The 15,642-nt window shown below is 35.5% G+C and overlaps 2 protein-coding genes and 1 long non-coding RNA gene across 3 annotated transcripts; 1 reads left to right on the top strand and 2 right to left on the bottom strand.

Annotated features, from left to right (window-relative positions):
* The first annotated feature begins 129 nt into the window (after positions 1-129).
* Positions 130-7,341, top strand: LOC114523621 (DNA excision repair protein ERCC-6-like). Its single transcript, XM_028544603.1, has 26 exons — positions 130-231; positions 356-537; positions 686-1,005; positions 1,130-1,236; positions 1,354-1,415; positions 1,507-1,635; positions 1,785-1,877; positions 2,082-2,305; positions 2,391-2,502; positions 2,629-2,744; positions 2,846-3,035; positions 3,132-3,242; positions 3,343-3,391; positions 3,493-3,538; positions 3,665-3,808; positions 3,893-4,148; positions 4,271-4,462; positions 4,626-4,836; positions 5,026-5,244; positions 5,327-5,451; positions 5,625-5,943; positions 6,036-6,233; positions 6,352-6,555; positions 6,668-6,883; positions 6,960-7,092; positions 7,176-7,341. Exons 1-26 carry the CDS (start codon positions 162-164, stop codon positions 7,309-7,311), a joined length of 4,164 nt encoding a protein of 1,387 aa, XP_028400404.1. The 5' UTR covers positions 130-161; the 3' UTR covers positions 7,312-7,341.
* A 282-nt stretch (positions 7,342-7,623) lies between these two features.
* On the bottom strand, positions 7,624-12,261 carry LOC114523622. Its single transcript, XR_003687041.1, has 11 exons — positions 12,064-12,261; positions 11,043-11,240; positions 10,892-10,948; positions 10,623-10,821; positions 10,251-10,384; positions 9,303-10,101; positions 8,754-8,944; positions 8,620-8,676; positions 8,381-8,547; positions 8,108-8,253; positions 7,624-8,016 (listed from the first exon to the last, which is right to left on the bottom strand). It is a non-coding gene; the product is annotated as an uncharacterized LOC114523622 (long non-coding RNA).
* Positions 12,262-13,053: 792 nt separating this feature from the next.
* Positions 13,054-13,832, bottom strand: LOC114523763 (PRKR-interacting protein 1 homolog; the record flags this gene model as incomplete). Its single annotated transcript, XM_028544792.1, has 4 exons — positions 13,711-13,832; positions 13,555-13,633; positions 13,361-13,461; positions 13,054-13,158 (listed from the first exon to the last, which is right to left on the bottom strand). Coding segments are annotated over exons 1-4 (399 nt in total), but the record flags the coding sequence as incomplete, so codon positions are not given.
* Between the last annotated feature and the right edge of the window lie 1,810 nt (positions 13,833-15,642).

Raw genomic sequence — 15,642 nt, 5'->3', positions numbered from 1 at the left:
ATGAAGTAATGAAGATTGTATGCAGGCTCAGTTTGGAACAATGAAGGAAATTCGCGCTACTTTTTGAGTTGGTTAAACTTTGAATTACTGCAGAACTATGGTTTAAATTCAATGTTTTGTTTATATTGCCTTCTTAAAAATTGAAATTTATCTTATAAACAATGAATTATGACGAAGAAGTTGTCGTTAAAAGTTTGGAAGAGAGATTGAATAGTCTTGGCATTGACGACGGTAGAAAATAAATATAAACTTTTAGTGATTTGCCAATTTTGAATTAAATGTATGGCTAAACCTTTGTTTCAGTAATTCTTTATGAAATTATTTGATAGAAATTAAAAAACTATTTATTATTTAGATGCAAATGAGGCAAAACAACATGAAAGTCTTGAAGATTTAAAAGAACAATTTAAAGATTTCATAAACAGGGCAAAACATGCTGCAAGTGATGGAAATTTAGAGAAGAGTTTAACTTTATATAAAAAAGCATATAAAATACACAAGAGTGAAAAGGTGTTAAAACGAATTGATAAGTTGGAGGTAGGAATAATGTTTTATATATGTTATTGACAATATGGACAATTAAGTTGTACATTTACTGTCTTTGCAATGGAAATGTTGATAAAATATTGCATCAATTAATTCATTTCCTCAATGGTAACAATACTTTTTAACCTTTCCATTTCAGAGAAAGTTGGAGGAATATGACGACATCTTAAATGATGATGCTAATGCTGATGATGATGATGAAGAAGATGTAGAAGGTTTCAAACTGCCTAAGGCTATTCACAACAAGCTTTATCCATATCAAATTGAAGGTGTGATGTGGTTTTGGAAACTCTATGAAGAGAAAAAAGGAGGAATATTAGGGGATGACATGGGATTAGGGAAGACTATCCAAGTGATTTCATTTCTGGCTGGAATGTTCAGAAGTGGCCATGTAAAGACTGTGTTGATAGTTATGCCTGTGTCACTTCTCTCAAACTGGGAAAAAGAATTTAAAAAATGGTAGGTATCATTAAATCAGGCTCTGTAAAGTTTAGTAGCTTATATTCTTTAAAAGTATGTTCTATACTTTAATGCAACAACCTGTTCTGATGACAATCAATCCTCAACCAAATTTTCTCTTCAGGGCTCCTGAAATTAGGGTTGTTTTGTTCCATGGTTCAAGCGTAAAGCAGCGTACTGAAAATCTAGGAAAAATTCAATCCAGAAAAGGAGTTTGCTTAACCACCTATGGTAATCATATAAAATATTATCCAAAAAGATCTTATCTAGTACCTCAAACAATGATTGATGTTGAACTTTTCTGACAAATCTTGTACAAAATGTTTGAGATGTACAAATGTCTTCCAGGTCTTGCATGTTCTTGTTCTGCTCAGTTCTCTGAGGACAAATATGGTGGTAGATTCACATGGGTAAGATCACTGCATCAATTATTTTCATCCAGTTTTACTTGAACTATACAGAAGTATGATTAATTTGTTTTTATAATTGATATTTCTCTAGGATTATATTATACTTGATGAGGGACACAAGATCAAAAACACTGCAAACAAAACAACTATTGCAATTCGAGCAATTCCTGCTGCAAATCATTTCATTTTAACTGGTACACCAGTACAGAATAACTTGAAGGTAAGATTTTTACAATTGTCAAATTAAAGTACTGTAATCATCTGGTAATTGTACCATGTGCTGGTGATCATATCATCTGGTAATTGTACCATGTGCTGGTGATCATATCATCTGGTAATTACAGTTGTATTACCAATAATTCTTTCCAGGAAATGTGGGCTCTATTTGATTTTGTCTGTCAAGGACAACTCTTGGGGACATCACGATCATTTAAAAAAGAATACGAGCAACCGATTGTACGAGTAAGTAAATTTATATGTGTGTATGATAAACTATCATGTCATTGCCTTGGATGTAATGTTCCTACACTTGACTTGCGCTGTCAAACAGCTGCATATTGCAGGATTGAACAATTATTCAGAGGATAATAAATGAGGAATTAACTCAATAGTCAACTGTCTCAAACACCTCTCAGTGAACATGGCTACAATGATTTTTTCCTTCAGGCTCGTGAGAGAGATGCAAGTGCATATGAGAAGAGAATGGGTCAGGAAATATCTGCACATCTTCGAGAACTGATAGCCCCACATTTCCTGCGACGAACCAAAGATATTCTTGAACAGAGCAAGAAGGCTAGTACTAGTGAAGATGTCAAGCATCATGATGATGGTGATGATGATGGTGATGATGGTGATGTGGATTCAGACAAAGAAAATGTAGACCACAATGGGTAATGGTTCTTCAACACTGTCGGTTAATGTGACTGATGCAATGCAAAAAAAAAATTATTAACTGACTGCTGTATGATTTTTTAGAAGAAAAAAACCAAAACTAACTCGAAAGAATGACTTTATTATCTGGTTGTATCTGTCACAGACGCAACTCCAAATATACGAAGATTTTGTTAAGTTGGACAGAGTAAAGGAGGTGTGGAGATACATATAGTTGGCATATATTGCATTATATTGTATTATAAAGTAGCATTTTACACGTCTGTAAGTGATTAACGCTCATCCTCAGCTTTTCACAAAGAAGTATTTTTTCTAACTTCAGATATTGATGACAACTAAATCTCCGCTGGCAGAGTTGAATGTTCTTAAGAAGATTTGTGATCATCCTCGTCTCTTGTCAACCATGGCTTGTAAACAATTAGGATTGAGTGATGAACTGTAAGTTGATCAATTGTAATTCCTATAATGATAAGAAATGTTTCGCTCGTAGCTCGGCAGGTATTGTGTATTTTACTTGCAATTATTTTAATATAAATCAGAGACGACGAAGACACAGAATGTAAGTATGAATGGTGCTCTCCTCCCGTGGATCAACTTGTTGAAGAATCTGGTAAACTTGTCTTTCTTCTTCAACTTCTGGTGAATTTAAAGCGCGAAGGACATCGAACTCTTGTGTTTAGTCAATCAAGAAAGATGCTGGATATTATTCAGAAGGTTTTGAAAGATAAGGTTTGGGTACCATTTCGTTTTAAGCACCAGGAACAGTAAAAAAATTACGTTTTTTTAACGGAATGAAGTGTAATAATTCGTTCTTTTTTTCTTAAGGGAATCAAAATGATTCGTATCGATGGGACGGTCGACAATTATGAAAGAGAGTCTCGTATTTGCACGTTTCAAACAGACCCGTCATATTCCGTGTTTCTTTTGACAACACAGGTTTGTTCCTCATCTTTACCTGGTCATACGAACTGTTCGATTTTTTTACACATTATCTGATATTTCTGATATGTTTTGAATTATGTTTCATGTTCCAAAGGTTGGAGGAGTTGGTTTAACCTTGACTGCTGCTGACAGAGTTGTCATTTGTATGTCGAGTATTTTTCATTTATTAAATAGCGATCGAATCTCCTCAATGCAAGTTTGCATCCGCCGTATTATAACATGTTTCATTTGTGTTTAATATTAGTTGATCCAAGCTGGAACCCCGCAACAGATGCACAGGCAGTTGATAGGTAAGAAACTCTTGCTTCACCCAGAAAATGAATTTCTTCTCAGTTCTCAGGTTAAACAACGGTGGCTTCTTCGTCCTCTGAACTATGTGGTATGATCGTGATTTATGATCTTATTTTTTCTTTTAGGGCTTATCGCATTGGTCAGAAAAGAACGGTTGTCATATACCGTCTTATAACGTGCGGAAGTTTAGAAGAAAAGATCTACCGTAAACAAGTATTTAAACAAGCTATTACAAAACAAACGACTGGGTCTTCAATAAATCCTTTCAGGTTAGGCAAAGCACAAAATAGATGTTGATTGCCGCGATATTTGTTAATCTAACCAAGATTTTTTGAATTTTATTGCTTCTGCAGGTATTTCAGTAGACATGAATTAAGAGAACTGTTTGTTTTGGACGATCACCGCAGCTCAAAAACGCAAATTCAACTTGAGAAGATGCATTCAACTCATCGTGTGACGGACAATTTGCTCGATCAACACATTGCATTTCTCTATTCCACGGACATCTTTGGAATCAGTGATCATGATTTGTTGTTCACCAAGGAAGCTGTTGCGACAGAAGACGAGATATCTGGCAGTTCTGAGATGAATGACGCTATTCAAGCAAAGGTACCGTGTGATTCCACAAAGTTCATAATCGCAGGTTGACTATTTACTCAATAACTCACAGAGTTAAATACTGTACTACGTTAATTCTCTTGCTCCTCTGACTCTGTTTTTACGTTGTTAAGGTTCGTCGAGCAGCAGACATCATGAGAACTGAGTCAAGTCAAGCTATCGCCGCACGAGATGATTATTTACTTTCTTCTTTGTCGAAAGAAAAGAAAAAGAAAAATCAAACCAAAATTCACGAACATATGGAAGTTTTTATTCCTTCCAGTGAAGACTCTACACGGTTCAAACCTGGCAGAAAGAAGTCCCAGGTAAGTTCTGATATGTACGACTTAACCTGAACGAGAGTTTTTCTTAAAATCTAACCTCAATGTGAGAAAAGTTCTTCCAGGTTGACCCATCTAAACCGCACTTGTTATCTAACGACATTTCTCCATGCAGACTGCATTTAATTATCCTCTTAATATTTTCCAGTCTCCCGCATCCTCCGGTGTTATTGATCTCACCGTGTTGGATGCAAAAATAGACGATGATGGTCTGGAGCAGAAGTTTTCCGATATAACATTGAAGGAAACAGTTGAGGAGAGAAACATGGGTTCTCCAGTCAAAAGAAAGGTTATAAACGTTCTGGAAAGTGATTCAGAGGAAGAGGTATTCACCACGCCTACTGCAAGCACATCCTCAGGTAAAGACGTGGTTATTTCAAATTACGAGAATAATGAAAATCTTCCAGACAGAATATTCGTAGTCTTGGAGAACGATTCTGGAACTAACAACCATGGCTCACCACCACCAGGCTGGATTTTAAAAACTATCAGATAAGATAAGCTTAAGTAAGGAAAGAAGATAACAAATTGATTCTTATTTCTTACAGATCATGAAGAATTAGGTGAGCCAGTGTCGCAATGCAGTTCCGAGAACGATGAAGGTGACGGAGAAAGTCACACTGCTGCTAAAAATCACCTGGAGAATGTCGCAAGTGTGTGGAACGATGACGAAGATTCAGAAAATGTTCAACAAATTACGTCACCAAGAAATGCATTGATCACTTCAACGAATTCCATGAAAGGTGAATGTTGTGAAAAATCAGAAGCTAAATGTTGATTGATATTAATAAAAACTCCTGTGCATAATTTATTTTGATGAATTTTAAATCGCTTTTTAATATTTTCTAGTTATTTTGCCAACCTACACTACATGCTGTCCAGAAGGTATTCATGTGTCAGAATCATTCAACATAAAGAAATGCCCATGTGTATTGTCACCAACTGAAACACAGGCTCATAAAAATGTGCCCGAGGTAAATTACCCCTGCATGGTCATTTTGTAATCACATGTACTATGTATGGATATCTTTATTCTAATGCAAAGACTCTATGAGGTGTTTCTATAAAATATGCGTTTGTCTGATCACCTCAGTGTCAAGTGAGCTACCACAGTTGTACCTTGGATAATCATCTTAATATTTTCCAGTCTCCTCCATCCAGTGATGTTATTGATCTCCCGGTGTTGCATACTGTGCACGACGAGGATGATCTGGAGAAACAGTTTTCCAAATCGAATGAAACAGATGATTCCTCATCTGATGGGGAGGGAAACATTGGTTCTAAAGTCAAAAGAAAGGTTATAAGTGTTCTGGAAAGTGATTCCGAAGAGGAGGTATTCACCACACCTACTGCAAGCACATCCTCAGGTAAAGACGCCGGGGTTATTTCAGAGAATCTTCCAGATAGAACATTCGTTGTCTTGGAGGACGATTCTGGAATTCAAAACCATGACTCACCGCTATCAGGTTAGATTTTTAAAACTCTCATTGCTAGTGACGGAAGACTCATAATAAGTCAGGACAGAAGATTACAAATTATTGATTCTTATTTCTTACAGATCATGAAGAACTTGATGAGCCAGTGTCGCAATGCAGTTCCGAGAACGATGAAGGTGTGAAGGAAAGTCACGGCGACGTCAAAAATGACTCTGAAAGTGATGAAAGTTCGTCGAATATAGAGGAAAATTCAAAACGAAGGCCATCTGATTCTACGAATTCAACAGATGAAAGTTGTGTTAATTCTGAAAAACCAGGAGGTAAATATTGACCGTTCACAGAAGAATTAAGTTATGTTTGTGATCATCGCTGTTGATATCAATCTGAGAACAAGGATAAGAACGCGCCGGATAACGAATTCATTCTTGTTTTTTACAGAGGAGGAAGATCTTGATGAGTCAGTGTCGCAATATAGTTCCGAGAACGATGAAGGAAGTCACAGAGACGTTGAAAATGACTCTGGAAATGATGAAAGTTCGTCGAATATAGGCGAAAATTCAAAACGAAGCCCACCTCAAAGGAATACGATTGATTCTACGAATTCCACAGATGAAAGTTGTGTTAATTCTGAAAAACCAGGAGGTAAATATTGAACGTTCATAGAAGAAGTTATGTTTGTGATAATCGCTGTTGATATCAATCTGAGAACAAGGATAAGAACGCCGGATAACGAATTGATTCTTGTTTTTTACAGAGGAGGAAGATCTTGATGAGTCAGTGTCGCAATATAGTTCCGAGAACGATGAAGGAAGGCACAGCGACGATGAAAATGATTCTGGAAATGATGAAAGTTCGTCGAATGAAGACGAAAATTCCAAAAATTTTCAACAAAGCCCCTCTTCAAGAAACGCAAAAGCTTCAACAAATGCGATTAAAGATGAAAGTTTGGATAAACCTGGAGAACCAGAAGGTTAACAATTGTCTGGTCATATAAAAGAAATTATGTAGATGTTTTATTAAGATGACTTCCTGCTTTTTTTTTCTAGTCATTTTGAAAACGTACACTACATGCTGTCCAGAAGGTATTCATGTGTCAGAATCATTCAACATAAAGAAATGCCAATGTGTAATGTCACCAACTGAAATAGAGGCCTACAAAATGCATGTAAACTCAGGAAGGTATGGACTGACTTCTCTGTTATAGACAGACAACCTTTGTTGCAGACAGATCAATAAAATAACCCTTAAAATTTGTTCTACAGACGCTGTGAGAAGTCAGAGGAATTTAGAGCTGCTTTAAAACATTTTTCAGCAGCATACCGCCTCTGTGACAGCGATGAAAGACTACGGACAAGGATACAAAGCTGCTACAAACGTCTGCAAAGTTCTACCAGTTGAAATTGTAATTTGGTATGGATTAGCAAGACCTTCATTTAAAGCCTAATGCTTAAACAAGTTTTAAACCCCAAAATATTGTAAGAAGGACATTTTAGACATATAGTTTAATGGCTTTTATATAAAGCTATGCAATATAAATGTGTATCATAATGTACAATGTTTCAGCGTTCACTGCCTATATCAATTAACATAGAAAAGTCCCTATAAAAATCCCTTTAATTCATATTATATCTCACTATTGTCTCTATTGATAATAGTAACTGTAAACAATAAAATATACACCAAGGAAATATTCCATTCCTACTCCAGTTTATGAAGTGTTTGTCTGATCTTACAACCTTTAAATATCCTCTAATCTTTTAGGCTTTTAATTATTGTTAGGATATCTGGTCATGTTAGGATATCTGGTCATGTTAGAATACCTCATCATGTGCTGTTATATCGGAACATATTTTATGGGTTATATTTGAAAGTTTACTATTGTTTTTATACCCAACTTTTGTCCCTATAACCAGGTGTGGTGGGTGTGCTTGGGGATTGAGGTCCTGTTGACGAGAAACCACTTTCACTGACAACACTAAGAGCCTTCTCCGAGCGAGCTATTGTAGATCCAGTCGAAAATCTCACATTATTTTCTAACCACATTGCTGTTTTTTGTTCCATTTGTCTAAATTCTGCATTTGTCAGACCTTCAAGTTGGTCCATCTAGTAGAAAATGAAAGTTTATTAAAAGGGTATGTTTTCATTTCTTATGTAATCATTGTGAACACTATTCGTTAAAACTGACATCACTAACCTGATCTCTCTTAATTTGTTTTACAGCTAAGATTCCGTCAATTATTCCAGCTAGTGATATTACAATAGCAAAGCAACACGAGATAGCAAGCATGATAAATAATCTGGCAATAATGTTCATTTCATCACAATCTCGTTTGTCTGAAGCTGAAGCAGATAATGGATTGAAAATTTGGGTAAGTTTTGAGCCGCTTGCTTTACTTGCATGCTTGCTGTGGTAGAGAATTATCTGGGATATCCTAGTGGTTTAACAAGAGAAAATATAACATATTACCTTCCCCTTTCGGGTCATATTCCAAGCCATGGCCATCTGGTTTATCATCACGACATTTTGACAATGTAACAAAATCTTTGAACCAAAATGCTCGTGGTAAAACAAACACATGCTTGTGCAATACACAAGAGTGCATTTAGTGCACTCATCACTGAAAATGTCACAATCTACAAAATAACAGTGAATAGTTCATACACACTCACTGCCACGGGTCTAATGATCATGTAACAAAAACCTACCATTTGTCGTTGTCGTTTCCACCATCCAACAATTCCTAGGACACCAATAATTAAAGGCTAAAAAGAAGTTCCATCCTTAGTTTTTTAAAGTACTAATAACTGATATTTTAATAATTAAACAAAAATTAACTTACACCTGGTGCTGACCAAAGGCCATAATATTTAGGATCACCAGACACATCTAAATCTTCATTCACATCTTTGATATGTAGTAAAATGCCTCCAATTAAGAGGGCTATTCCAAGCAAGAATTCTAATAAACCAATTATTGCTGCCCCTCTTGAGATGGGTTTAGATACTTTAACTTTACCAAGTGGCCCTAAACCTGGGACACGAAACGAAGTTCATTGAAATGAAATAATAATTTGCATAGGATATGGTGTTAATCATTTAAACTTAGTGTCTGTCTAAACTTCTGACAGATCGATTTGTAACCTGTGGGAATCCTATGGTGGGAATATACTCTTCGACACGTTCATTTACCTCGTGAAAAGACTACTTTATATTTCTGAACGTTAATAGAAATGTTTTTCGATGCTATTTATCGAATAGATTTAAAATATTATTTTAAATAGAAGCGTCTTTTTTAACGGACATAATATCACGAACGAATCAAAACAAAGAATGAAAATCCATCGCAATTATTCAATAAAATGACATATTGATATTATTTATTTACTTACTTCTATTACTAGTATAAGTCCCTAGTGTAGACTGCATTTTTACAAGTTTTTTCGCCTTTCGACGAAATAAATTGTTTGATAATATCAGCAAAATTAAGCAACTTCAACCGTGAGAATTTTAATCACAGTAATTTGATACATTTTCGGAATGTTTTAAACGTATTTTCCATGATTGGCGTATAATCCGACGACGGCGACAAAAATGTCAGCAATCATACAATATTACAGTGTTACTGGTATTACAGCGTTATGCGCTGTTTTGAACGATACTGCGAGAAGGTCCATATTTCGATATATTAGATCTTACTAATGTCGAGAACACTATACCCCATATCCTTCCTTGGTAGGGTCAAATAAAACATAGTATAACATATCACAGTATTTTCAACCATACCAATGTCGTATATACCATATTCAAGTATATTGGACCTTACCAAGGTCGTATATACCATATTCCAGTATATTGTACCTTACTAAAGTCGTATATACCATATTCCAGTATATTGTACCTTACTAAAGTCGTATATACCATATTCCAGTATATTGGACCTTACAGTTACCAAGATCATATATACCATGTTTCTCGAATCTACGATAAACCATTCATCTCTTATTCTATGTAAATATGTGAGGTTTAATTTCCCTTCAGTTATTGTTCTTGTACGTTTTTAGTTTTTTCTTCTGTAATTTGCTATTTTCGGTAACCATCGCCTTGGTATACTGTGTTATTAAAGCTCATTGGTTGAAAGTCATCTGGTACTGAAAAAGGAGCCATCTGGATCCGGGAATCTTCAGCATCCTACATAAAAGACGACGAAAGTGTTGTGTCTTGGTCAAGGATGGTCAAGGATAAGGTTTAGGTAAGTTTACTGTTTAACAAAGCAAACTTTTCATTGTGTAATGTTCTTGTAATTTGGGTAAAATACGCGGCTAAAATGGCTAACTTACCGCGAAGCCTTTCGCTCTGTAAAGAGCAACACTGGTAACAATTGTTGTTATGCACGAAAATAATAATGAAGTCAGTATCGCGGTGGTGATGATGATTAATAAAACAGCAATAACTTTTATATCCTCGCAATATTCTAGAAAGTACAGAAATAAACTTCAAAATCCCTGTTAGTGTTAACACCTGTAGTTTTACACGCAAAATGTACCATGCAGTGATCACTCTGTGATCAGAGGCCGTTGTATAAAAACGTAGTTTACTTTTAACTATAGTTAATGGAAGAATTGTGGAATCTACTGAAATTTAACTACGATTCAATTACTCAAAATCTAGTCAGTAAAAAGGTATCCTTTAGAAACAATTTATTAATCTACCGAGGTCTTCTGTTCTAAAATTTGTATTAGATGATATCGTTGTTGAGTTTCCAGAATATAGAAGTTGTAGCGTGCAATTATCACTGGAATTGCGTTCCCAAGCAAACTTTCCATTTTCTCTTGTGAAGGGAAAAACCAGCAAAGTATCGATGATACACAACGTGTCACAACACAAGGACAACAGCCAATAAAGAAATACCTGGAAACAGGTAATACACTTGATTATTTTATTATGAGATGATGTTCTCCCGAATATAAAAAATACTTACCAGATAAGACATCCTGGTAAAGACGAGACCATAACCAACAGTACCAAGTAAAAACAGCTGAAATGAATAAATATATTGTGTTATTAACTTACACAAAGGATTCATTGGTAAGAGACAACACTACTAATATACATTGTCCTACTAAACTTACTATAAATCCTGACATCACCCCAAAATATCCTTTAGTGAACCCAGATATTGTATCAACATCCCAGTCTGGTCTGTTAAACACCAAGTATTTTTCTCTTAAGAGGAGACCACTGGCCCCAGACAAGGCACCAAACACAGCTGTAATTGCTCCCAGAACCAAAATGGTGTTTTTCTGTCTTTTCGTTATAACAGCGTTCATCTTGTAAAAATCAACAGGATTGCCATTAGAAACATATTGCAAAACAATTATATTAATTTTCACATTGTTATATACGACGTAGGAACGAAATCTCATTTGGTTGTAATATTTATCTTGGAAACAATACATGCTTCCTAAAATTTTTCACGCAGAGTTTGTTTATTTTTGTAATTGCACGTTGACACATATTTCCTTCAAGAATGTTTCCTTATAAGCTATAGCAAACAGGACAATCTTTTAGTTAATATTTACTGAAGATGCAACAGCTCTAGGCTTATTTGTTTCTCTGCAGGTTTGTTATATCTATCTGGTGAAAGTTTTTCTTCGCCCTGAAGATGAAGTTTCCAAGACTTGTGATAAACACATTAATTTGCAAATAAGAAGTGCTGAAAATTATCCCATTTTGTGCACTTTGCAGTCCTTTTTATTGACAAACCATTTGGGAAGAAGCGTCAGGTTCCGTCAGGTTGCACGCGTTTGAATAAGCTGGTAAATTGGAAGGCTGCGGAAGAGGAAAGCGCAATTTATATGCACCACAGTAGTGCTCAATTTTAATATTAGAACAGCAGCACTAATAGCAATTGATGTTGATTTTACTCCATGAAGACTTCAGACGGCAAGCGATATAACACAGAAATAAGCACAGTCTGCGAATGTCAATAGCGGCGTTGACTTCCTGGACTTTCCCCATTCGATTCTCGCGTTGATTGAAACACCATGCGTCCATGCCAGTTAATGTTTGCGTTTTGACGGTGAGCAGTCATCGCAGCTAATAAATAAATGTTTATTGAAATCTATTTAATATGACTGTATGAGTACATACCTCTGGAATTTGACCGCTTTAGTTTTTGTGACTCTTCTACACCAGTAATTGTCTGCTTTTGTGAAGATATTCCCAGTGATTATTAAAATGTTATCCTAATCTGTTCTTCTAGGCCTTCCTTAGGCGATGTATAAACCTAATGTATGAAGTATCAATACGATTGTCGTCTATACAGTTTCAAAAATGCGTTTTAGCAAGTTTTAGATAAGATCAGGTAACAGCTGACATTGACGAAATATGATTCCTCGCATTTAGAGGGTTTAATTAACGACATAGCTTGCACGCATCGAAATAACTTTTAGATGTAATATTTTTCCAATAAGGCAGGCAATATTTTACCAGCAGATAGTATTAGACGGATATTGTGAAGACCTGTAGACCAATACACGTTATATAAGATATAATTAGTAAGATATACCCAATTTATTTTTACATAAATAGTCATCTCCTGCAAACATCCAGGAAACATGTTCTAACTTATAGCACCTAGCAGACAAATTTCTCAAAGAACTGTCTTCAGCTCTTCAAAATAAAGAGACATATTTACAGCATATTTCACACCCATCATTTACAAGCTGTCACTGTTATAATAAAAATATTTACCAGGTACTGAGAGACTCAGACCTAGAAAAAAGAAACATAGATCTTTGTGATCTAGATGTTTGATGGGGATTATTATATCATTACGAGTAAACTAGTCTGTATATTGCAAATTTGCAGTTTTCCAACTCTCTACGTCTTTTCGTCCGTGCTGGAGTCATTCTCTGAATTGTTAGCTGCATTTTCTTCATTTTCTTCTGTTGGTTTGTTGTCTGAGAAATAAAGTTGAAGAGATTTAATTGAAGAAATTACAAAAAGGAAAGGAAAAGTGTTTCCATATCCTACCATTTTCTGGTTTACTTTTCTTAAGAGTTTGTTTCTTTTGTTTCTTTTTTTGCCTGAAATTGAATTATTACAATCATTGCAGGGAATGAACAGTGAAAACTGACAGCTTGAGCTCCATAAAAACCTCTTTGTTCTTTTCTTTGCTGTTCTTTCCTCAGCTTTTGCTTCATTTTCTTCTTGTTTTCTCTGGTATTCAGAATCTGCATCTTCCTTAAATGCATGAAATGATATTTGCTGGTCATAATTTGATTGCTTTGTTTGCCACTGAGCAGGTTAGATTTGATTAGTTTGTTGTTGGATTATTCACTAGATTTTGTGGTAGGTTTTAGTACATTTTTGTTGGGCCAATTTAGTTTTGGAGATGAAAGCAAACTAATGGCAATGCCTTGTGACAGCGACTTATCTTGACAACCTTTTTGGCCTTGTCATCAATATATTTTAGTCTGTTGTTTTCTCGTCTTCTTGTTGCTCTGTAAACATGAAACTCTCCACTACCTGCTCCTGCACTTGATCCTGGAAATAATTTAGTCTATTAGAATTATTAGATTAAATTTTCATGTCGCATCCTCAGTGAAACTACTGAAATATGAGATCAGATAAACTCACCCATAACAAATCTAACAAAATCTTTCGGGTCCGACGGTTTCCATTCTTTCTTTGGAACTGGGATATAAGCAGGTTTGTCCTGAACAGAAATAAAAATGATTATTATAAAGGATTTTCTGCGAATATGTCATGTAAAGTATGAAATGAAAGACCTACTGGATTGCTCATAAGTTTTTCTATTTTCATTCGTTGTACATCTTGAGCTGATTGTGGTATATAAACGTCTTTTTTAATTTTTTTGCTATTTTTTTCTTCAACCACGTCCGCCATCTTGGAAATGGGATATTCCCACTGAGCTATATAATAACTACTGGAGGAGTTGCTCCATTGATCATGAACTGAAAAGAACATATTATTCATGCTCTTCAAAGTATAAATAAGTCGTTTTCTTAGTCTGTTGTGTTTTAAATTATCTCAAATATTATGTTTGATAAAGTTTTAGTTTAAATTTATATTATTTTTCACTACCTACGTAATAAACATTACGTAACGTAAATAATTACCCAGCTGTCCAGTGTATATTAAGGTCGTCGGGCCTCACTGATCTATAAATTAAATTTGGGCAGGGGCCAGTGGGGGGGGGGTCAGTCATTGGGGCAGTGAGACTATTTCAGATCCATCTGAGCACCAGTTTTTGCAAAATTTGTCAAGCATTTCCTTATATTTGTTCTGTTTTAAGTTGCAAACACTACAAAACCGTGAAATAAAGATATGAGACACTATGGCACTCAAAAACCGGTTATAGTCCAGATAAAGAATTGAAATCACTGGTCCATAATAAATACGGGTCAGTTGTCTATTGCATTGTGGGCAGGGAATGACGTGTGACCAAATTAGCCAATCACAAGCTGCAGTTTCGGTCATGTGACAGTTTTTGACAGATTGAGTGATTGACAGTCAGTTTTCAAGACCATGTGGACGATGCGGTGGCAAGGAAATTCGCTCTTCGTTGGAAGAAAAAGAAACCAGGTGTGTATATCTCTGAATTCTCTGCATAAAAAGAACGAAGATATTATTCAAACACTGTTTTAAATACTTAAATTGTTATTAAACACTTTTTTGTCTATTTCATTTTAGGCCGAAATCCGTCGACGAAAGTTGGATTCAATGTTCGTGAGTTATACAGTATGTATTATTGTGTCTTATCTGTTAGTTATTGAACTAAAACGTTTATCAGCAAAGCTAGAATTGTTCTGCCTTCAGTATTCGTACCAATAAGTGTCAATTATTAAGTCAATAAACGTCAATTATAAGTCAAATTTTTGAGCGTATTGTGCGTTCCACTTGCACGTGTTTTCACACTAAGCGCCGCCGTTTAGAGCATATTGTTTTGATTTTTTAAGTTTCCTTAGTTGTAAGCAAAGCTAGAATAGCTTCAGCATAGTATTCGTAACGATTTCTACAAATTTGCAGAAGAATTAGGTCTAAATTTTCATTTTTTCTATCGAGTTTTCATGTTGCGACGCCGGTGTCCTTTTCAACTGTTGTAGTCGCCGCCGTTTGACTTTTAGACCGGCAGTAGCGTAGCCAGCCTGTCGATTTGTTCCGCTATGCTAATATTTTTATGTTCACTGACTGTGAAAACTATAGATTTCTAAAGACATGAATAATTCTAATAACTCGAAATTTGCAAATTTTCAGCTTTTCTTGCGAATATCCATGACCATGTATGTGTGTGTTTTTGCAACGCCGCGCTGTCGGCTTTTTTAAACTGTTGTAGTTTTAACTTTTAGTTAGTTTTTAAGCTTTCTTATATTGTAAGGAAAGATAAAGTAGTTCTGCCGGAGTATTCGTATCAACCCACAGAAGAATTAGGTCCAAATTTTCAGCCGGTTTCTAGCGAGTTTCCGTGCGTGTTTCCGTGCGTGTTTGCAACGCCGGTGTTTTTCAACTTTGTAGTCACCGCCGTTCAACTTTTAGATCATATTGTTTAGTTTTAAAGCTTTCTTATATTGTAAGCAAAGATAAAGTAGTTCTGTCTGAATATTCGTATGAACTTTTGCAGAAGAGTTAGGTCCAAATTTTCAGCGTTTCTAGCGAGTTTCCGCGTGTTTGCAACGCCAGTGTTTTTCAACTTTGTAGTCGCCG

Source organism: Dendronephthya gigantea, unplaced genomic scaffold (genome assembly GCF_004324835.1).
Source record: "Dendronephthya gigantea isolate DGI-Jeju-01 unplaced genomic scaffold, DenGig_1.0 000028F, whole genome shotgun sequence".
Lineage (NCBI taxonomy): Eukaryota > Metazoa > Cnidaria > Anthozoa > Malacalcyonacea > Nephtheidae > Dendronephthya > Dendronephthya gigantea.
This window is presented reverse-complemented; position numbering and strand designations above follow the sequence as displayed.